The sequence below is a fragment of the Rhinolophus sinicus genome, chromosome X, assembly GCF_036562045.2.
Source record: "Rhinolophus sinicus isolate RSC01 chromosome X, ASM3656204v1, whole genome shotgun sequence".
Taxonomy (NCBI): Eukaryota; Metazoa; Chordata; class Mammalia; order Chiroptera; family Rhinolophidae; genus Rhinolophus; species Rhinolophus sinicus.
Genome location: NC_133768.1, coordinates 72,722,180 through 72,745,921, shown reverse-complemented (window position 1 = coordinate 72,745,921; position 23,742 = coordinate 72,722,180). Strand labels below are relative to the sequence as shown.

Genomic DNA, 23,742 nt, shown 5'->3' with positions numbered 1-23,742 from the left:
ACACTGAAATAACAGACAGGAACAAAAAGGGAAAGAAACAATGGAGACACAGTCCTACCAGAAAACCAAAGATAGAAGGAAAGGAAACCCTCATATATCAATAATCACACTAAATGTAAATGGACTCAACTCACTAGTAAAAAGGCACGAGTAGCAGATTGGATCAAAAAACTAAATCCAACCATATGCTGCCTCCAAGAGCCACATCTCAGCTACAAGGACAAATATAGACTCAAAGTGAAAGGGTGGAAATTGACACTCCAAGCAAATGGTATACAGAGAAAAGCAGGTGTAGTCATACTGATATCATATGAATCAGACTTTGGGATAAAAAAGGTAACAAGAAACAAAGATGGATATTTCATAATGATAAAGGGGACTATACAACAAGATGATATAACAGTCATCACTATATATGACCTCAATCAGGGAGCACTGAAATATACCAAGCAACTACTAACAGAACTAAAGGGAGAAATGGACCAAAACACAATTATAGTAGGGGACCTAAATACATATTGACAGCTATGGATAGATCATCCAAACAGAAAGTAAATAAAGAAATATCAGGCCTAAATAACACATTAGATGAAATGGACATAATTGACATTTATAGAGCACTTTATCCTAGAATATTGGACTACACATTATTTTCTAGTATACATGGAACATTCTCAAGGACAGACCATATATTGGGACATAAAATTTAAGAAGATTAAAATCATCCCAAGGATATTCTCTGATCACAAGGGTTTGAAATTGGATATCAACTGCAGAAAGAAAGAAGGAATAACCACAAATATGTGGCGATTAAACAACATACTTTCAAAGAATAACTGAAACAAATGAGGATGAATTACACCCTACCAAAATTTTTGGGATGCAATGAAAGCAGTTTTAAGAGAGAAATTTATATCATTACAAGCCTATCTCTAGAAATAAGAAAAAGCCCAGATAAATAACCTCACATTACACCTTAAAGAACTACAAAAAGAAGAACAAATGAAAACCAAAGTCAACAGAAGGGAGGAAATAATAAAAATCAGAGTAGAACTAAATGAAATAGAGAACAAAAAGACCATAGAATAAATTAAGGCAACAAAGAGCTGGCTCTTTGAAAAGATTAATGAAATTGACAAACCTTTGGCCAGACCCACTAAGATAAAAAGAGAAAACACAAATAAATAAAATCAGAAGTGAAAGAGGGGAACTTACCACAGATGCCACAGAAATATATAGTATCATCCATAATATTATGAAGGACTATATGCCAACAAATTCAATAATCTAGAAGAGATGGATATGTTGTTAGAAACATATAGCTTTCCTAGGCTGAATCATGAAGAATTGGAAAATGTAAATAGACCGATCAACAGAAAGGATATTGAATTAGTCAACTGAAACCTTCCCAAAAGCAAAAGTCCGGGACCAGATGGCTTCACTAGTGAATGCTACATAACATTCAAAGAGCATCTAATACCTGTCTTACTCATACTCTTTCAAAAAATTGAAGAAGAGACAATACTCCCTAACTCATTTTATGAGGCCAACATTACCCTGATACCAAAACCTGATAAGGATAACACAAAAAAAGAAAATTACAAACCAATATCTCCGATGATTACAGATGCAAAAATCCTAAACAAAATTCTAGCAAATTAAATGCAACAATGCATTAAAAATATTATACTTCACGACCGAGTGGGGTTCATCCTAGGAGCACAAGGATGGTTTGACATGTGCAAATCAATCAATATGATATACCACATAAACAAATAAAGGACAAAAATCTTATGATTATATCAATAGATGCAGAAAAAGCATTTGACAAGATACAACATTCATTTATGACTTAAACACTTAATAAAATGGGTATAGAAGGAAAATACCTTAACACAATAAAGGCGATATATGACAAACCCTCAGCTAATATCGTAATTAATGGTGAAAAACTGAAGCCCTTTGCTCTAAGTTGAGGAACAGGACAAGGCTGTCCCTTATCATCTCTGATTTCCAAAATAGTACAGGAAGTCCTAGCAAGAGCAATTAGGCAAGAGAAATAAATAAAAGGCATCCACATAGGTAATGAAGAATTTAAATTGTCACTTTTTGCAGATGACATGATGTTATATATAGAAAACTCTCAAGAGTCTACCAGAAAGCTATTAGAAACAATAAGCGAATATAGTAAAGTTACCCACTACAAAATCAATGTACAAAATTCCATTGCATTCCTGAATACTAACAGTGAAAACCCAGAAAAAGAAATTGAAAAAGAATTCCTTTTGCAATTGCAACAAAAGAATAAAACACATAGGAATAAATTTAACCAAGATGTAAAAGACCTACACACTGAAACTATAAGACATTTTTAAAAGAAACTGAAGACACAAAGAAATGAAAAGACATTCCATGTTCATGGATTGAAAGAATCAGCATAGTGAAAATATCCATACTACCCAAAGCAATATACAGATTTAATGCAATCCCCATCAAAATCATAATGTCAGTTTTTCAAGAAACAGAACTGAAAGTCATCAGACTTGTATGGAATCAAAAAAGATCCCGTATAGCCAAAGCAAGCCTAAGAAAAAAGAACAATGCTGGAGGAATCACACTCCCTTACTTCAGCTTGTACTACAGGGCAATTATTAAAACAGTATGGTATTGGCAGAAAGACAGACACACAGACCAATAGAATAGACCAATGAAATAGAATCGAGAACCCAGAAATAAACTCATATAAATATGGAGAGATAAGTTTTGACAGAGAAACCAAAAACATACAATGGAGAAAAGACAGCCTCTTCAATAAATGGTGCTGGGAGAACTGGATAGCCACATGTAAAAAAATGAAACTAGACTGCTGTCTCTCACCATGTACCACAATTAACTCAAAATGGATCAAAGACCTGAAACAATAAACTGCATAGAAGAAAACTTAGGCACTAAACTTATAGACCTTGGATTCAAAGAGGATTTTATCAATTTGACTTCAAAGGCAAGGGAAGAAAAGCTAAAATAAATGAATGGGACTATATAAAACTAAAAAGCTTCTGTATAGCAAAAGAAACCATCAACAAAATAAAGGGGCAACTAATCGATGGGAGAAGATTTTTGCAAACAACGCCTCTGATAAGGGGCTAATATCCAAAATATATAAGGAACTCATAGAACTCAACAACAACAAAAAACAAACAATCCAGTTAAAAAATGGTAGAGGAGCTGAATAGACATTTCTCCAAAGAGGGCATACAAATGGCCAATAGACATATGAAAAAAATGCTTAACATCACTAACCATCAGAGAAATGCAAATGAAAACCACAATGAGATATCACCTCATTAACTGGATTAACTGGATAACAGCAGTTAGAATGGCTATCATCAACAAGACAAATAATAACAAGTGTTGGATAGGCTATGGAGAAAAAGGAACCCTCATGCAATGTTGGAAATACAGATTGGTCCAGCCACTAAAGAAGGCAGTGTGGTGATACCCCAAAAAATTAACAATAGAATTAATTACCATATGACCCAGCAATCCCTTTCCTGGATATCTACCCAAAAAGTCTGTAAACATTTATCCGTAAAGATATATGCACTCTGATATTCACTCCAGCTTTTTACAGTGGCCAAGACATAGAAACAACCAAAGTGTCCTTCGATAGATGAATGGATAAAGAAGTTGTGGTATATATATACACAATGGAATACTATTCTGCCATGAGAAATGATGAAATAGTGCCATTTGTGACTACATGGATGGATCGTGAGATTATAATGCTAAGCGAAATCAGTCAGACAGAAAAAGTCGAGAACCATATGGTTTCACTGACATGTGAGATATAACACTGAAAACAACAAAAGAACAAGACAAACAAATGAAGAAACAGAAACTCATAGACATAGACAGTAGTTTAGTGGTTACCAGAGTGTAAGGGGGAGGGTGGTGTTAGATAAGGGTAAATGGGATCAAATACATGGTGATGGAAGGGAACTGACTCTGGGTGGTGAACACACAATGTGATATATAGATGATGTATTACAGAATTGTACACTTGAAACCTATGTAACTTTACTAACCATTGTCACCCCAATAAACTTTTATTTTAAAAAAATAGTACACTTGAAGGGATATGCTACTAAAGAAACAAATCGATAAGTATAAGTTTGTTTATATTTATTTTCACTTTGATGATACCACAATATTGTTCTAAAGTTGGGACAAGTATTTTTGACAAGGACCTAACCTAATATAAATGAAAACCAGCAACAAAAATAGCTTGCTATATATCTATTCGACGTACTTATATTATGCTAATGGCAGGCATGACACAAAAACATGTAGAATCAAAGGGTAATCTGTATGTAACAGTGTTATGTGAAGATTTCATTAATACTACTACTAATAATAATTAAAGCAACATACGTTGGAAGATGCTTGGCATGTCTGGTTTATTCCCTTTTGTTTGTGCAGAAGTTTCTGGCTGAGGTAAAGGAACTCTACAAAAGATGAAAAACAGGATAACCAATAGTATAAAAAAGAGATATAATATCAAATTGAATGAACGAAATGAATTGCTTCCATCCAGAATTTATTCTAATTTAATAAATTTAGAAAATATATGTTTAGTTTCTTAAAGTGGTGCATTAAACATTTAAGAAAAATACTTTTTCAAGTTTTGAACAATTATCTATACATAACATAATTCAAATACTGCAATAGGTTGAAATATTCTTTTAAGGAGTATTCCACAAAAGGAAGTACTCAACTTTATTAAATATTAACTAAAGATGTATATATATACACAGACACACACACGCAGGCGCACATATTTCATTCTCGATGACAGGAATTTAAAAATTAGTTCAATGGCTTATTTTCATGTTTACTTTATTCAAATATTCTGGAAAACCATCTGGCCTAACTCGCCATCTTCATTCCAGAATTTTTTATAAGCCTCATGCTACTTCAAATCTTCATGCTTTTCTTTCTGAGTGGAACAACCCTATATCCCTTTTCCTTTGCCTGATTATTTAACTCAGGCATTATTTCCTATAAGAAGCCATCCTTGATCTCTAGTTAAGGCTCACTGCTTCTTGTATATGCTCTCACAGCACCATGACTAAACTTCTATCAGCGTTCATCACACTTGTATTGCAATTTCAGGTTTATTAGTTTGTCTCTTCCACCTGATTCTTCTGTAAGCCCTACAAAAGTATAGACTTTATTTATTTTTGTATTTCCACATAATATCTGCTCACTAACTGTTGATTGAACTGAAATGAATGGAGTAAAAAGGCAGTATCTTATTTTGAAGCTGAGGAGAAGCCTACTTTCATAAAGAAAGATTTCCATCTTACGGGCTTTTAGCATTCTTCTGTGGTTGAGTTTTTTCTATTGTTGTATTCCAAAACTAAAACCATAAAATAAAATAGAAATGTCATATTGTAGAATGCCACATAATATTGCTCAACTTATTTTATCAAAGGATGTGTCTCATAATAGTAGTATTCTTCATTTTATTAGTGAGTTATTAATGAACTAAAAAGAAGTAGCTTTCATGAAGGAAGAGTGCGTCCATTTAACTACAGAACTCTAGGAAATTAAAAAAAATATTGTGTAGTTGTAGTTTTATTTTTTTTCAATTATTGAAAACATGGTATTTCTAGAAATTAGTAAATTGAAACCATCAACTCTGCGAGAAATGTAAATACTAAAAATATTTAAATTATATGTATTTTGAGATGCTTAAACAGCACATTTATACTTTTAAATACATATGATTATAATTTTTTTCATCTGAAATAAATTAGAAAAAAAACAGTTTTTCAAACTCTAGGAGCACCATTATATTGTACAGAATTTTGAAAGTGCCTTAGAAGATTTTTACTGGAATATGTAGTAATTCATTTGTATGACTTAAATGTCTTAAAGGTGCTAAGTGAGAGAAGTGGAGTATACAATGTCTACGAGTATCAGCTGAGACAACTGAAAAATGAAAAGACAAGAAGTATAGAAGGATAACTAAGGACAGAAAGGCACGAGAGGGCTTAAAGAAGAGAAGATAAAGATGCATATGATGGGTAGTGGCTGAAAGAGTTTTGAGATACATAATAGAAAAAGCCTCAACTGCCTTGAAGAGAATATTGGTAGAAATATGAATTTTGAAGGAGAATCTGCTGAGGGTTCAGAAAGAAAAGAAGAAACCTGTGGAAAAAGCTTCTGTTGTCTTAGAGAATACATATATTGTCATGAAAATAATATTGCTAGAAATATGAATGTAAAAGGTGCTTCTGGTGAGGTCTGACAGAAATGAAGAATGTGGTATCGGAAACTGGATGAAAGGTGATCCTTGGTATAAAGTAGCAGAAGACTTGGCTGAATTCTGTTCTCTTGGATGGAAAGTGAAACTTATATGCAATGAACTTACATATTTAGCTGAACTTCTAAGCAATGTGTTGAAGGTACAACCTGGTTTCTCCTTGCTGCTTATAGTAAAATATGAGAGAGTTGAAAAAGAAATTATTAAGAAAAAAGGTACCAGATCTTCAATACTTGGAAAATTGTCAACCTATTCATATTGCAAAAAAATGAGAAAGTTTGCCCTGGAGAGAACACCCAGGGTTTGGCTGGACAACCATTTGCCCAAGAGATTAGGCCTGTGACTTGTGGATCAAATCAACCATCTCAGTAGGCATGCTACTAGCTTAGACTGAAAGGGACATAAGTGGGACAGAATGAAGAATGGTTGTCAGATTTCTGGAATTCTACAGTCAAGAAATGAGGCAACAGAGATACCCAGTTGTGATCATATGTTATCCTTCAAATAAAGGGAAGAATGATCCAGAGGGTGTGGCCCTTTCCTCAGTTACAGAAGGCAGGGCCATCTCCTCAATTCCAGAGTACAGGGCCACCACTCAGTGCCACCTGGTGGGCCCAGAGGACATAGTATCATGCCAGAAAGGATAATTCTGAAATCTTAAAGTCAAATGGAATTGGCCCTGCTAGGTTTCAGATGTGCTTGTGACCCATGATCCCTTTTTTCCTTCCAATTTCTCCGTTTTGGAATGCCTGTCCCACCATTGCATTTCAGACAGATAACGTGTCTACTTTCACAGGTTCAGTCATGAAAAAAATTTTTGCCCCAGAATGAATCACCCTACATCTTATTCATACATGATTTAGATGATATTTAGATGACATTTTGGACTCAGAGTTGATGTTGGTATGGGTTAAGAATTTGGGGGATGGTGTGATTGGGTGAATGTATTTTGCATGTAAGAAATGAATTATTAGGGGACAGAGGGCAGACTGTTATGGGTTGAATTATGTCCCCACCAAATATCAATATGACTACCAATATGTAAGCAATTACATCTTCAGGGATTCTCAGAATGTGATCTTATTTGTAAATAAGGTCACTGAAGATGTAATTGCTTAAGATAAGGTAAGACTGGAGGGGACCAGTTTTCCAGAGTGGGTCCCTAATCCAATATGGCTTGCATCTTTACAAAAAGGGGAAATTTGGACACAGATGTGCCAACAGGGAAAATGCCATGTGAAGATGAAGGCAGAAATTGGGGTAATGCTTCTATAAGCTAAGAAATGACAAAGATTGCCAATTAACCACCAAAAACCATGGGAGAGGCATGGAACAGATTCTATGAGTTGTGAGCAAACAATACTGTGAATGTTTAAATAAAATTTAAAAATTACAGTAAAAGACACATTGCCATTAATCTCCCTCAAAATAACACCCCCTCACTTCGAACACACTTATCCCATTGTTCTTGCCACTTTCTGAAGCAGTTCTGGAAGTCCTCTTTTATGAGTGACTTTAGTTGCGCTGTCGTGGCCACCTCAACGTCCTGACTCAATTAAAAACATTTACGTTTCATAGTCATTTTGACTTTGGGGAAGAGCCAGAAACTTCATGGTGCCAGATCTGGTGAATAAGGTGGATGAGGACACACTATAATATTTTTATATGACAGAAATTGCATACCAGAAGCGATGTGTGACACAGAGCCGTTACATTGTGATCACAAAATATGGTGAGTGCTGCTGCTGAGTGCCATCGAATGGAAAGGCAGGGATCTTCAACACCGGAAGCGGCACATTGAACCTTAGTAACAGTGTGTGACAAGTTTTAACTTGTTTGGTGCAGTCGGTCGGGTGTGAGCTACGGTTGAGAGCAAGTGTGTTTTAACACGTGCCATAAATCATCCTCCATCATGACAATGCTCTGTGTCACACATGGCTTCTGGTATATGGCAATTTCTGTCAAATGAAAACATTATGGTGTGTCCTCATCCACCTTATTCACTGGATCTGGCACTGTGTGACTTCTGGCTCTTCCTCAAAGTCAAAATGATTCAGGACATGGAGGCAGCCACAGCAGTGCAACTAAAGACGCTCACAAAAGAGGACTTCCAGAATTGCTTCAGAAAGTGGCAAAAATGGTGGGGTTAGTATATTCAAAGCGAAAGGGAGTATTTTGAGGGGGATTAATGGCAATGTGTCTTTTACTGTAATACATTTTTAAAATTTAAACATTCACCATATTTTTTGATCACACCATGTACATAACAGCTCTCACTAGGAACTCATCCTGCAGATACCCTGATCTCAGTCTTCGGCAGCCCAAAAAATCTAAAATGTCTTCTAGTACAACCACTCATTTTATAGGGTAGAAACAAGACAAAAACAAACAAAAGAGGGCTATGCCCAAAATTAATACAAATGACTTACAGTTTGGTATATTGCCCCTGCACAATCCTTTTTTTCTTGGTAGGGCTCAAACTTGTATATGTAGTTTGAGAACACTGAGAACTCATAAGGCCATTCTCCTGGTGCTGTTTACCATCTATTTCCTGACTTGGACTTTCTCTTTCAGCTGTCTGGGATGTTGAGGGTCGGTTACCATTCTAAAACCAAAAAATTAGAGAATACATTTCAAGCTTATTCATAAAAATTACTTTTCTCTTAAAAGTCTACAATTTTAGTTTATCCATTTTTCATAATCTTAAGAGTTGTGACAAAATGTTGCAACCATAATTCTGCTTTTATAAAGATGATTTATAAAATTCCATCGGCTGTTAAAATATTGTTAAAAGGAAGGTAAAGTCCCTCTTATATTAGTATAGCTTAAAAGTTGCAATAGATGTGCAATTCCACATGGATAGTAATCCTAGAAATAATTTTTAAAAGATAAACTCATGGAAAAAATTAACTTGTTTGTCTTGATTGTGCATAGATTTCAGAAGTAGCATCTTCTATTAGAGCATTTATTTTACAAGAGTCATTGCTAACTCTTATAGAACCTGGGTAACATTGCCATGCCAGATACAGAGGTAAAAACTTCCTGTGGAAGTGTTCCTACAATTTTGGTCTTGACAAAAGGTAGGAATAGAATATACAGGCATACCTCATTTCATTGTGCCTCACTTTATTGTGCTTTGCAGATATTGCATATTTTTACAAATTGAATGTTTGTGGCAACCCTGTGTTGAGCAGCAAGTCTATCAGCACCATTTTTCCAGATGGCTCAGATGACGGTTAGCATTCTTTAGCAATAAAGTATTTTTTAATTAAGGTATGTGCATTGTTTTTTAGACGTAGTGCTATTGCACACTGAATAGTCTATAATATAGTGCAAACACAACTTTTATATTCACTGGGAAACCAAAAAATTCATGTGACTTGCTTTATTGCAATATTCACTTTATTGCAGTGGTCTGGAACCAAACCTGCAATACCTCAAAGGTATGCCTATAATCATATATACCACCTGGGAATTTAAATAATGACAATCATGATAGGTTCAAATTATGTAGAAAGCAAAAATAAGATACCGAGTTTTGAGTGCCTATCAGAAGCTGGGACCTTCAGCCCAGCCTGCTCCACAATAAATGACAGAAAAAGGAAACAGCCAAAAAACAATTTTTTTTTCTCTTAGACTGGGAAGGGGGTATGGTCTCACAGTTGTGTGTGTGTGTGTTTTTTGTTTTGTTTTGTTTTGTTTGGCATGCTTTCTTAATAAAAACAACAAAGAAAGAATGTTTAAAAAAAGAATACAACGAACAAGGTACCAACTGTAATTATGATCACAGTGCTTTCAGAGATATACTATTGACTCTGGCACCATACCCGAAGTGTTTCTGATGCTGAGGCACTTTCAGTTGCACTGCTATGGGGGATATACTTTATAACGGTAATTATCCCCTGAATTGCAATGCGCTTTTGTTCCCTATACTGCAAGTCTTCAATCTCCTTCCTCACTTCACTTATAGCTGTCAAGAGCGACTCAACTGCAAAAGAGTATTTCCAAGAAAATTGTAAGTTTTAAAGAACTGAAATGATAAAAATAAGAATTAGATTTGCAATGTAATTTCACAATATAAAATTATAAACTTGCTACAGAACGTAAATTTGCAAGACTTTATGTTTATACTTGGTATACGCCTATGTAATTTCTGTAAAAGAGGCAAAACATATTTATCAGTTAAATTGTGATACAGTCTTCTAGCCTGGAATTTTAATTTGAAACAGAAATTTTGCATACTGAATGTAATTTATATATCATATTTCAGACTATAAAGTGCTGCCGAGCCACTGAATTGAAACACACATTTTAATATTTTTAAACATATACTATATATCAATGGCATTATAAAGTACAAGAGGATGCTAATATTTAGATGATGATAGATCAGTATTTCCAAACTTCTCTTCCCCCCCAAAAAAACCATGCAATTATCCCATGGCTTTTAAAAAAGAATATACCTATGTTAAAGTTCTCAACTGTCATATCTTAATTGTACTAAAATAAATTAATTTTAGGCCTCTCATCAGTACTTATTCTGTATCTCATTTATTTTGGTGTCATTTTTATTTAAAGGTAGCACTCGATTTTGTTATATCCTATATATCACTCTACAGAGCAGCATAATGCAGTTTTCAATATCTTGATATCAGGTTTCCAGTATCCCCACTGATATCTTTAATCTCTCTATGTAATGTCATAGGAGTTGAAATCTACTAAGGTCAGACTGGATCTCAATGATATTAAATCAAGATATTATTTCTAGTTAGTCATTGTCTATGTTCTTTCTCTTCCTCTAATCTAATAAAACAAAAATATTAAACTTTAGGAGGCATAACATGTATTTTAGGTCCTCATAAAGACACAATTATTATCAGTGAGTGTTGCTACACTTTGACTCACTCCCCTAAAATAAAAGAATAAAGGTGACTAACTGATATAGCATATACAATACATATAGCATACAAACATAGCACAAAAAATTGGCAATTACATTAGTACCTTTAACAGAACTTCTATACTTCGAAAATGTCTCCGGCACTGGTGGATAGGGGTAATATCCCCCAATAACAGAATTTTTCATTTCCCCAGAATCGGTCTTTGTTTTAATCCAGTGAATAAAATTTTTTACCTTGATATCATTGGCACACAGTTGGCTTCTATGACCTCTTTGTAAGAAGGTTAAAGTGCAAAAAAACACACAAAACAAAACCGAAACAAACAAACAAAAGAAAAAAACAACAACTCACTGTAATAAACTGCATGGACATTTGTATAAAAACAGTTTAATATTAAAACAGTTTCTTATGTCACCAAGAAAAGAAGTCAAATTCACTTATTCTCTATGTAGCAAATAATTATACATAATATGCATACAAAAATTATCAAAGAGTAAACAAATCTTAAGTCAAGAATAAAATCAGACATATTAGAGTTTAAGTGGACTAAACAGTAGCTGTCTACAAGATACTAAAGAGCCTTAAGAAAAAGAAAACTAATAATCTGGAATTTTTCTAACTATCCAAATGGTTGGCATTTCCTTAAAAAATTGATTTTTAAATCATGTATTATCTTGAAGGTATGACATCATGTATGAACTAAACTGCCTGAGTATAGTTCAACATTTAAATTCATGTTCTTAAAACATACTTAAAAGTGATATTTACATCTCATGTTATTAATACATATTTAAATCTGATATTATTAGTATTTATAAAATGAGGTATTGACAAAGACATGTGTTATACACTTCCTAGGACTCTTCTTTTGACAAATTTCCTAATTACCTATGTGGTAGCATTCTAGGAAACACACCATCCCACACCATTCCCTCACTCATCTGGAAACTTGTATCTTTATTGTTTTCACATCCATTATCAAAGGTAATAGAGGAAAACAATGTACTTAGAGACAAGCAGTGAGACTCTTCTCTTCTTACTATATAAGTAAAATGTGAGATTCCAGGGCTAAAATTTGATGCACATTTTTGTTTTATTTAGTATTTTAAAATATTATTAATTGAATGCATATTGTGATATAGGCCCTTACAGTTTTCAATCAAGCAATTTATGATTATCTACTTTACATCAAGCAGGAAATAAAGTTAGCTAAAGGACGTAAACATAATTCTCCCGTAAGTCACAAAATTATTGCTTCAATCATAAATAATCTAGAAGCAATATATTTCATAGGCTACATACTCTTTGTTAAAACATTCTTATAGTGATAAAGGTGATCAAATAAAGCTATCTTGTGGTTGAAAGTTGTAATGTGAAAGTTAATTTAATGAAGAGAAAATATATTACATTTCCAATAAAGTATATACAAAGAAACTGCTTACCAGTAATAAACACGTGACTCTCATTTGTAGTGGTGAGGTAAAGCAGTTTAGGTACTTGAGTATCATTTCTGACAACTTTCAACTGTGTACACATAAAATATGTCACTGTAGAAAATAAAAACACTTATGAAATTACTTCTGCATTTCAAAGAGGACATACCAAGATCAGGATGTAACACAGTGCTCCTCAAACTTTAATAAACAGAGGAATCACCTAGGACAATTGTTAAAAAGCACAATAAGATTCAATAGTTTTACGGTGGGGCTTGAGATACTCCATTTCTGATAAGCTTCTAGGTGATATCGTGTTTCCCCGAAAATAAGGCCTGGCTGGACAATCAGATCTAATGTGTCTTTTGGAGCAAAAATTAATATAAAACCCGGTATATTATATCATATCATATCATATATATCATATATTATATTATAGACTCGGTCTTATAGCAAAATAAGACTGGGTCTTTTTTTTAATTTATTGAGGTGACAGTTGTTCGTAAAATTACATAGATTTCAGGTGTACAATTCTGTATTACATCATCTATAAATCCCATTGTGTGTTCACCACCCAGAGTCAATTCTCCTTCCATCACCATATATTTGATCCCCCTTACCCTCATCTCCCACCCCCTACCCCCCTTACCCTCTGGTAACCACTAAACTATTGTCTGTAAGACCGGGTCTTATATTAATTTTTGCTCCAAAAGACGCATTAGAGTTGATTGTCCAGCGAGGTCTTATTTTCAGGGAAACACGGTACTAGTGCAGCAAGTCCCTTGATCACACTTGGAACAAGGATCTGACACTTATCTTTTCCTTTAGATAAAGGATCTAACACTTTTCTCTTAGAAAGTACAACAGCTGCACCTAACTGAAGTCACTGCTTGTTGCACAGTTGAAGAGTGCAAGAGTCTTTCTAATGGGGCACACAGTTGAATGTGAACAGTTATTCCTGCAGAGAAAGAAGCTTAGTTTCTCCGTGATGATTTCACTCATTAACCCAGTCTAACACTGATCCCTGAATTACTCTGACTCCTTCCACCAGATAGGGCTATACAGTATTAATTTGAATTTGCTTATGCAAGTGTTCTACATGTGTTGATTTTAGATTTTAAGCCTCAATGACAGGACTTATACCCTCTATTCTTTTCTGTTCACTTTGCTAACTAACTTGATAAACTAAAAAGAATCCCTGAAAATAGGATTATAATGTCTTCAGACTCCAACAACTTTCAAGAGCTATCATTTTAAATTATATACCGTGTTTCCCTGAAAATAAGACCTAGCCGGATAATCAGCTCTAATGCTTCTTTTGGAGCAAAAATTAATATGACCTGGTTTTATTTTACTATAATATAAGATCGGGTCTTAATATAATATAATATGGTATAATATAATACGGTATAATATAATAAGTATAATATAATATGATATAATATAATATAATACCGGGTCTATATAATATAATACAATATAATACTGGGTCTTATATTAATTTTTGCTCCAAAAGACGCATTAGAGTTGATTGTCCGGCTAGATCTCATTTTCAGGGAAACAGGGTATTAGGTTATTTGGGAAAATTCATTAGTCCAACAATTCTTAAAAATTTTAACTCATTACATGCCGAAAACAGTTATGGTTTTACAAACTAGTAAATGAAGAAGTAAATGTAAATACTTGTAATCTCACAATAACAGTAGGGTCTCATTTAAGAATAAATATTTCCCTAGAGCATGACAATAACTATAAATTCATTTCTGACCTCTCATATTTACTAGATCTTTATTTTGTAGCAATGAAAATAAAGGAAATCTGTTCAAATGACTAAAAATAATTCTCTTAATTTATATCGCCTTTCCTTTATTTCAAAAACTTTAAAAATAATGTGAGTACTCATGGTTAAAGATGTCAATCTAGGAATATTAACAAAATCTCTAACTTTAATTTCATGACTGTTAAAAATCAGACATTTCAGATCTAACACTCTAGCTGTTTGACACCTAGGGAATTACTTAATCCTTCTGGACCTTTGTTTCCTCACCGGTAAATTTATAAAAACATGAACTCTTTAAAAGGTAACTGGGAGTACAAAGTGAGATAACATGCATGAGAATCTGGTACATAGTAAACACTCAATATTAGTTTCCCTTAGTCCTTCACTTACCTTAAAAGTAAATTGTACACCTGAAATCTATGTAATTTTACTAACAATTGTCACCCCAGTAAATTTAATAAAATAAAATTAAAAAAAAAAAAAGATGCCCTACTACCAAAAGATTCTGGTATTCCAGAAGACCCCTGGTCGCGTTCCCCTTCATAGGCCTGAAGTTCCCTTAAGTACTCACCAGTCATTTAACGATTTTTTTCCTTTACTCTTGGTCAAAAGATGAAAATAAATTGTGATCGCAGTCAACTATTATATTAAAGAAAACCTCACCAAAGTCTACACAAACCTTTCTTAGAAATTTACATTTCACATTATCACAAGAAATAGAACATACATGCATGGCAACTTTACTGTGAAAAACAATTATCCAAAAATTGTGTCAGTTTGGTGCTTACAGTGGCTACAAAGAGAGAGTGAAATGGCCATAAAACCCATCTAAAATAAAGTAATGGAATTATTGCCTTATCAGAGGTCATCTATACCAATTATTTATCCCCTTAGAGAAGTTGTATGAGAGGTTATAGCTCCATTCACCTTGGAAGACCAGGCCTTGGTTTTGGCTAAAACTCTCGTTCTGCCCTCTCCCCCAATAGCTGGACCAAGGTTTGGTTCTATTCAGATACATTTTAGAAATTAATCTCACAAGTAGAGGGGTGGAATCTAATGAGGTAATATCTGAATGTTGCATAATACTGTTTTGCAACAGAGAAGAAAGGGGTAGCAAAACAGCCTTGTATATGGTCTCTAGGTCTCCTGACATTCTACAATTTCTACCATGTTGCTAATTTTTTAAAAACTGCAAATAGTCAAGAATTGGGAGTTTCCCCAATGTTGACAAACATTTAACAATTGGTATTTTATTCGTATAATCATTTGGAAAATAGTAAAATAGTACACCATATCTAAAATAGCTTTATGCTACAAAGTCAAAGAAGGAAAATTTACTGAAGTTGTTAAAAAGTATTACATATACTTTTTTCTTATAATAGATCTGAAGACTAACTTGTTATATAAAATGTATAGCAAGGCATACCTAAAATGTTTTCAGATAAATAAAATTAGTGGGAAAAATACTGATATGTCTGAATGAATGCAAGGGGAAAAAGTCAACACCAAAGTAAGTAAAATATTGACCAGCTGGTATAACACCACCACATTAATATTAATTTAATACTCAAATGCAATCATACTTGTCATTGTCAGTGTTTAATTACAAAGCCTGCTAATCCTCTACCAATTAATTCTACATGAGTAAAATCTTCATCGTCTTTAATGGGAGTCTACTTAGTCAATTTCCAAGTGGATACTAAGGGTATTGACTACCTATGTTTTAATTTCACTGACTCTTAAACTTTTATGTCTGAAATATTAATAATGAGAATTGATTAAAGAACCTGTTTTCTGAAAAACTAGTTTCAATCCCAAATTAATTCTGAATAGAAAACCAGAAGGTGGTTAATGTTTGTAGTACCAAATATAATATTAATATAGAAAAACTTAAATATGCTATCAGACTGCTCAAATTTGCTACCTCAATATCATGAGGCTTCATAATTAAGTTTACTAATTTTTAAGTTAGTGCCCACACTTCCAAAAATAAAGAGAAAAAAATTGGAACTAAGTACTTGGGCAAATATTTTCAAAGATTTCTGGCTGAGATGTAGAAAACAGTTCTACTACAAATGGTTGTTCTGAAGTCCCGTCAGCAATGTGAATCCAGCGATGTGACCAAAAATCTTCACAGTTTTCTACAAGGATAGAATATTAGAATAAATGAAGATAATTGAATATGCATGTATGAATACAAAACTATTCACTGTAATACATTTTATGACTTTCAATTTCAAAAGCTTACCTTTTGACCCCCTTTACCCTTTTCTACTACCCCCACCCCCCTTACCATCTGGTAACCACTAAACTGTTGTCTGTGTCTATGAGTCTTCATTTCTTTGTCTTGTTCCTTTGTCAGTTTTATATCCCACATATGAGAGAAGTCATATGGTTCTCGACTTTTTCCACTTAGCATAATAATCTCAAGATCCATCCAAATACATGGTGATGGAAGGAGAACTGACTCTGGGTGGTGAGCACACAATGTGATATATAGATGATGTATAATAGAATTGTACACTTGAAACCTATGTAATTTTACTAACTACTGTCACCCCAATAAATTTAATTAAAAATAAAAAGCTTACCTTTCTTTTTTGACCGCTGGACCCTTCCTACAAAAACTAAAATGCCAATAATATCACAGATTTGCTTTTCTGGCATATCATCTAGTTCTGATCTAATAAAAGAAACACAATTGTTAAATGGATATTGTAGCTTTAACAGTGAAAACGTATTTTATAACTATCATTGTGAAAATGTACATTTACATAATTACTGCAGCAAAATTTTGGGTAGATTTTGAGCAGATATAATAACATTGAGAATTATTTAAGATATTTTACAAAAAGCAATTTACCTTGTGATAAAGCGGTGACTTAATTTTGGCAATCTCCATTCTGGTTTCACCTGCCTTTCTGGAATTATAATGATATTAGTTGGAGGATCTCGAAGGTTCAGGCACACTTCTGAAAAACAAAAATATATTACTTTAATATTGTATTTAATATATATTAAATAATATACACATGTATAAATTATGCAGGAAAATAACAGAATGAACACTTTTGAGCACATCATTAAACCTAAGAACTAGACCATTATCAATAGCTTTCTTCTACCTATTGCTACATTGTCACATCCATTTATCTCCCACCAAAGGTTAACCATATCTTAAATTTTGTGTTTTATCATCTGCTTAATTAAAAATCACTTATGTGTTTTCCCCAAACAAAATACTGTTTGGATTTCTTTATTTTTGAATTTTAATGAACAGAGTCATATCATATACAGTACTGCAGGACTACATTTTTCACTCAACATTATGTTCCTGAGATTCATCCATGCAGCTGTATGCAGTAGTTTTTTTTCCTCATTTCCACTGCTGAATAATGTTCCAGGATGTTGACACACTTCAATTTTATTTACCCATTATCATGTTGATAGAATCTGGATTATTTCCAGTTTTTGTTATTACAAGTAGGGTCACTATGAACTTTTTGTACATGTCTTCCTGCGTACACAGACAAGAGTTTTCTAAGGTATTATACCCAGGAGGGAATCCCTGGATTGTATAATATACAAATGTCCTACTCCACAGGATAATTCGAAACTATTTTAAAGGACCTACTTATAGTTCCATCAACAATGTGTAAGAATTCACATTGATCCACAATCTCTCCAAATTTTGGTATTGTCAAATTTCTTATTTGTCAATCTAGTGACACAAAAATCACAATTTGTTGTGATCTTATTTTAAAGTTCCATTATTACTAATTATGTTGAACATTTCATATTCTTATGGTTCATTCATGTATCCTCTTCTGTTAAATACTTGTGTCTTTTGCCCATTTTTTCTATTGGATTATTTGTCTTGTTCTTATTTATAGGACTTCTTTCTATATGTTTGATACCAATCCTTTGTTGATTATATCACTGCAAATATTTTCACCCAGTTTGTGAACTGTTTTTTTCATTCTTTTTATGGTTTCTTTTGATGAACGAAAGTTCTTAATTTTAATGTAGTTAGCTTTAAAATCTTTTTTTATTGGTTACTATTCCCTGTGCCTTATCCAAGAAGCTCATCCTGATCCCAAGGTCAAAAAAACTTTTCTATTAAGTTCTTTTAAAAGTTTTACCTTCCACATAAAAGTATTTGATATACCTGGGATTTATTTTTTTATATGATATGATAGGGATATAATATCATTTTTACTCATATATACAATCAACTTTCCCAATACTGTTTATTGAATGTTGGTTCCTCCTTCCTTGATGATCTGTACAGCACATCTGGCACATATCAAAATTTTACATGTCTAGGGCTACTCCTCGACTCTGTATTGTGACTTGCTGGTCAGTTTGTCTATACCTGTACCAATACTGCATGGTCATAAATACTTTATAATAATTCTTGAAATTTTAGGATTATAATAATCCTATAATAAATAGGATTATTATAATTATAATAATTCTTGATAATTGTAGGACAAGTCTTCACTTGTTCTTCAGTCCCCTATCATTTTCTTCAGAAGTGTATTGACTATTCTTAATAATTAAGTGCTTCCACATAAATTTTAGAGTCAGTTTGTCAGTTCCAGAATAAAAACATCTGACAGAATAGCACTGAATCTATAGATCAATTTGGGGGGAACTGACACACTTATGAAATTGAGACTGACCTCCTACATAGGAACATGAAATATTTCTCCATTTATTTAGGGATTCTTTAAGGTCTTTCAACAAAGTATTATAATCTTCTCCAAACAGGTTTTATCTATCTTCTATTAAATTTACTTTTAGATACCTTATAGTTGTTGTTGACAAAGGAAATTATGTTTTCATAATTATAATTTCTAACTCTTCATTATCAGAGTGTACAAAATCAATTGTACACTCCAATAACAAAGAGTTAGAAATTACTGATCTTATAGCTAGCTTTGCTAATATCTTATTGTTTTTAATACTTTGTGCTATTTTGGATTTTCTTTGTAGAAAAATCTAATTTGTGGTAGAGGAGGGGAAAAGGGGTCAAATATATGGTGATGGAAGGAGAACTGACTCTGGGTGGTGGACACACAATGTAATATACAGGTGATGTATTATAGAAATGTACACTTGAAACCTATATAATTTTACTAACCAATGTCACGCCAATAAATAAATTAATTAAATAAATAAATGAAAGCAAAGAAAAATCTAATTTGTGAATAATGACAGTTTTGTGTTTTCCTTTAAAATCCTATGTCCTTAATGCATTTTGTCTGCTCACACTGGCTAGGACAGCCAGTAAAACATTAAATGGAAATAGTAATAGGAGGTATCCATGTTCCTCTTTTCAGAAAGAAATATACCTAAATTTTCCCCATTAAAAGTTGTGTTTGTTGTTTTGTTATGATTTTGTAAACATCCTTCATCAGGTTAAGGAAGGCTCCTTCTCTTGCTATTTTCTTTTCTAAATTTATAAATGGGTGTAAAATTTTAACAAATGCCTTTTGTGATGCTATTAGGATGACCATTATCTTCTAATCTGCTAATGTGGTGAATGATACTTACAGATTTTCATATGTAAAAACAGCTTTGCATTGCTGGAGAACAATGCAACTTAGTCACAGTGTGTGATAATTTTTTACATATAAATGAATTCAGTTTGCTAATACGCTATTCATAATATGTATGTATATGTTCATGGCTGAAACTAGCCTTTAAGTTTCCTCTTTCATACTATTCTTGTTTTGTTTTATTTTTCAAGGTTATATTGGTATCAAAGAATGTGTTACAGAGTATGCCCTCTTATTCCGTTCTCTGGAACAGTTTTGGAATGATATACCATGTTTCCCTGAAAATAAGACCTAGCCGGACAATCAGCTCTAAAGCGACCTTTGGAGCAAAAATTAATATAAGACCCGGTCTTATTTTACTATAAGACCCGGTCTTATATAATATAATTAATATAATATAATAAAATATATAATATAATACCAGGTATAATATAATATAATATAATATAATATAATATAATATAATATAATATAATATAATATAATATATAATATAAAACAAAACCAGGTATAATATAATACCGGGTCTTACATTAATTTTTGCTCCAAAAGACACATTAGAGCTGATTGTCTGCTAGATCTTATTTTCGGGGAAACATGGTACTCTTTGAACATTTGATAGAACTTGCCTGTAAAATTATGTGTGCTTGGTATTTTCTTTGTAGGAAGATTTTAAACCTCTGATGTAATTTCTTTAATAGTTATGGAAGTATCTAGGCTTTCTATTTCCTTTTATTTCAGTAAGTAATATTTTTCTAAGGATTTTCTGTGTAGCAAACAAAGATTAAAAAAGGATGAAGAAACTTGACTTCTTATCCTGTCTATTACCAGCCATGTAAATAGAATTCCAAATTTACTTCACCTCTATTAGTCTGTCTTTTCATATGTGAGTGAGTCAAGTTTGTATTATATGATATTGCCTTGAACCTAGAAAACAGTTTGCGTGTTACAAAGTGCTTTTATTATCACAGTTACTCCATTATATTCAAGGTCCCTTACAGTTCTAAATGTTAGTATTTTGAAGGAAATAAATAGCCCCTTTCCCATCAAACCAAAAACACTTGATGCTACTATGTCAATATGTATTATGCAATACAGTCTGAAAAATCTCAAGATTTAAAAATGTTTATTATTTGGGTATGCCAGCTGAATACTACTTTGTAAAAGGTAGAACAGAATGATATACAAAGTGGCAATATACAAATTCATATATTACCAGCTAATAATACCCTTTCTTTTAAAATAGAATTTTCATTTTTATAGGTTTCCATGTGTTAGGTCTTTTAAAAATACATTTCAGTTTCTATAACTTGGGACTACACGTAAATATGAAAAAATAAACCAAGATGAATTACCCTATTAGTTTGTCTTACAACATCAACACCTGGAAGGCACTGATGGTATCGCAAATCCCTATTCTCTTACCGACCAACTCCAGTCCCCGATACATACTTTTCCTTATTTATACTGCTCGTAACATTCAAACTGCCGTGTTATTATTATTCTTAACCCCCAATTACACTTTCTCCTATCCAACCCACTCTCCTGCTTTCCTGATCATTCATTGTTTCCTCAACTAAATTTCTATTCATTTCCTCTCCTCTTTTGTTCACCACATTTTCTTATTATTTACTGTCATTAGTCTTTCATTTTACTGTAGTTTGTTCACCTTACGTATCTGTTATCCCACTAGACTAATTTTTAAGTGTAGAACTCTATATTACTTATCTTTTTATCTCCTGTGCCTAGCATGGTTTATAGAGCTGTTCTATTTTTCTCTTCAAAAGATTATTGATCACTTTGAGGTAGGTAATTTTTAAAGATCATAAATCAGTAGTTGTCAACCCTAGCTGTGCATTAGTCATCTGAGGAATTTTGAAGACATACCAATGTTTTAGTCCCCTCCTCAGAGTAATTAAATCAGATTCTCAGAGGGTGGGGTGCCCGTCCTTTCTGAAAGCTCTCTAAGTGATACAAATGTACAGACAGGATTGAGATCTACTTATACATGTAGACTCAGCAAGCTACAGCCTGCAGATGGCTGCTTGTTTTTTTCAAATAAAGTTTTACTGTAACACAACCATGTCCTTTCATTTTTATATTATTTCTGGCTGCTTTCACTCTAGAAAGGCAGGACTGAGTAGTTGTGAAAGAGATCATATTGCCTGCACAGGCTATAATATTTACTCTCTGGCTCTTTACAGAAATAGCTAGCTGACCTCTGATAAAGAGGGAATACATACTATTACTCATCTAAAAGTTATATAATAGCGACTGATGCTAACACTGATAAGAAGTAAAATTGTTTTAAACACTAAACAGGATATTTTCAATATATTCTCATCAAGGCTCTTATTTTTAAAAATATTTTTTTATATTTGCAATTATTTATTTGAAAGTACAAATAACCTGTCATATCTTAGAGCGCTTCCATTATGAAAGTCTGGCTGTATAATCCTATATAGCAGAGATAACATACTTCTTGATTCCTTTTAAGTTTTTTTTTTATTCCTGTTAAGTTTTAGTGGCTGTTTATCTTCTGACCACATGGTGTCTATTTTTCCACTTTCCATATGTTTTTTTTTTTTTCCTTTTGCTTTGTTCTGTTTTACTATTTATTAAATTTATTGGGGTGACATTAGTTAGTAAAATTATGTAGGTTTCAAGTGTACATTGCTATAATATATCATCTATACATTGCATTGTGTGTTCACCACCCAGAGTCAGTTCTATTTCCATCATCATGTTTTTAAGGTTTAGAAGCAGCTATTAGTACCAGACACATTTCTAGATTTGCCCACAGCCATGTAAAAACTGTCATTCAAATTAATTATCTTTATACCAGAAAAGAGTGTATCTAGTAGAAAGAACACTACATTAGGCATCAGAAAAACCAGGTTTTGATTTCCATTATGTCAGTGATTTATTACGTGACATCAACAAAGTCATTTGCCTTATCTGTTACTGACAATGGATGTCTCAATTTTTACTAAAGCAATTTTATTACTTGGATATGCTTGGTCATGGAAAAGAAGTTATAAATTGGTAGACATAATAATATGTGTTGTGAATTAACTTCCTTTTGCCAACTTTTACTATATTTGTTCAAATAAGTCCCAACATCAATATCAGTTTAATTTCCTACCTTTCTATAAATAAACAGTAATGAGATCAATGGATAAATTTTACCTAACTATCTAGGTAATGACTTGTTCATCTAGCAAGATGTGATTGATGTCTACCAAATGTTGAAGGTTTTAATAAAGCGAGGTTTTCCAAAATACACATATATTTCAGGAAACAATGAACAAAGACTATGTTATCTGAATATTCTCTAAGCAATTATGCTCAATGGATTAGCTAGGGAATTTAGAATACATAGAAATATGGGTCCAGTATAAAACTATTATAAGCCCAAAACAATACTTAAACTTGTTGAGTGACAGATTTACCATTTTGAAAAATGGAAATGAAAAAAAAAATATATCCATGTCTTAAAGCAATCAATTAATATGTTAATTTTTTTTTTCTTTTCTTTTTTTTTTTTTAAATTAAATTTATTGGGGTGACAATTGTTAGTAAAATTACATAGATTTCAGGTGTACAATTCTGTATTACATCATCTATAAATCCCATTGTATGTTCATCACCCAGAGTCAGTTCTTCCATCACCATATATTCGATCCCCCTTACCCTCACCTCCCCCCCCACCCCCCTTATGTTAATTTTAATGCTT

At 32.8% G+C, this 23,742-nt stretch overlaps 1 protein-coding gene across 1 annotated transcript in view; it reads right to left on the bottom strand.

Moving 5' to 3' along the window:
- The window catches only part of RADX (RPA1 related single stranded DNA binding protein, X-linked), a 60,921-nt gene that overhangs the window by 25,791 nt on the left and 11,388 nt on the right, over nucleotides 1–23,742 (bottom strand). Inside the window, exons 4-11 of the mRNA XM_019713863.2 lie at nucleotides 17,306–17,414; nucleotides 17,034–17,125; nucleotides 16,461–16,583; nucleotides 12,672–12,776; nucleotides 11,333–11,497; nucleotides 10,156–10,316; nucleotides 8,758–8,933; nucleotides 4,432–4,505 (exon numbers count right to left, since the gene is read on the bottom strand). Coding sequence (XP_019569422.1) covers nucleotides 4,432–4,505; nucleotides 8,758–8,933; nucleotides 10,156–10,316; nucleotides 11,333–11,497; nucleotides 12,672–12,776; nucleotides 16,461–16,583; nucleotides 17,034–17,125; nucleotides 17,306–17,414 — 1,005 coding nt within the window. The remainder of the gene's footprint in view (nucleotides 1–4,431; nucleotides 4,506–8,757; nucleotides 8,934–10,155; nucleotides 10,317–11,332; nucleotides 11,498–12,671; nucleotides 12,777–16,460; nucleotides 16,584–17,033; nucleotides 17,126–17,305; nucleotides 17,415–23,742) is intronic.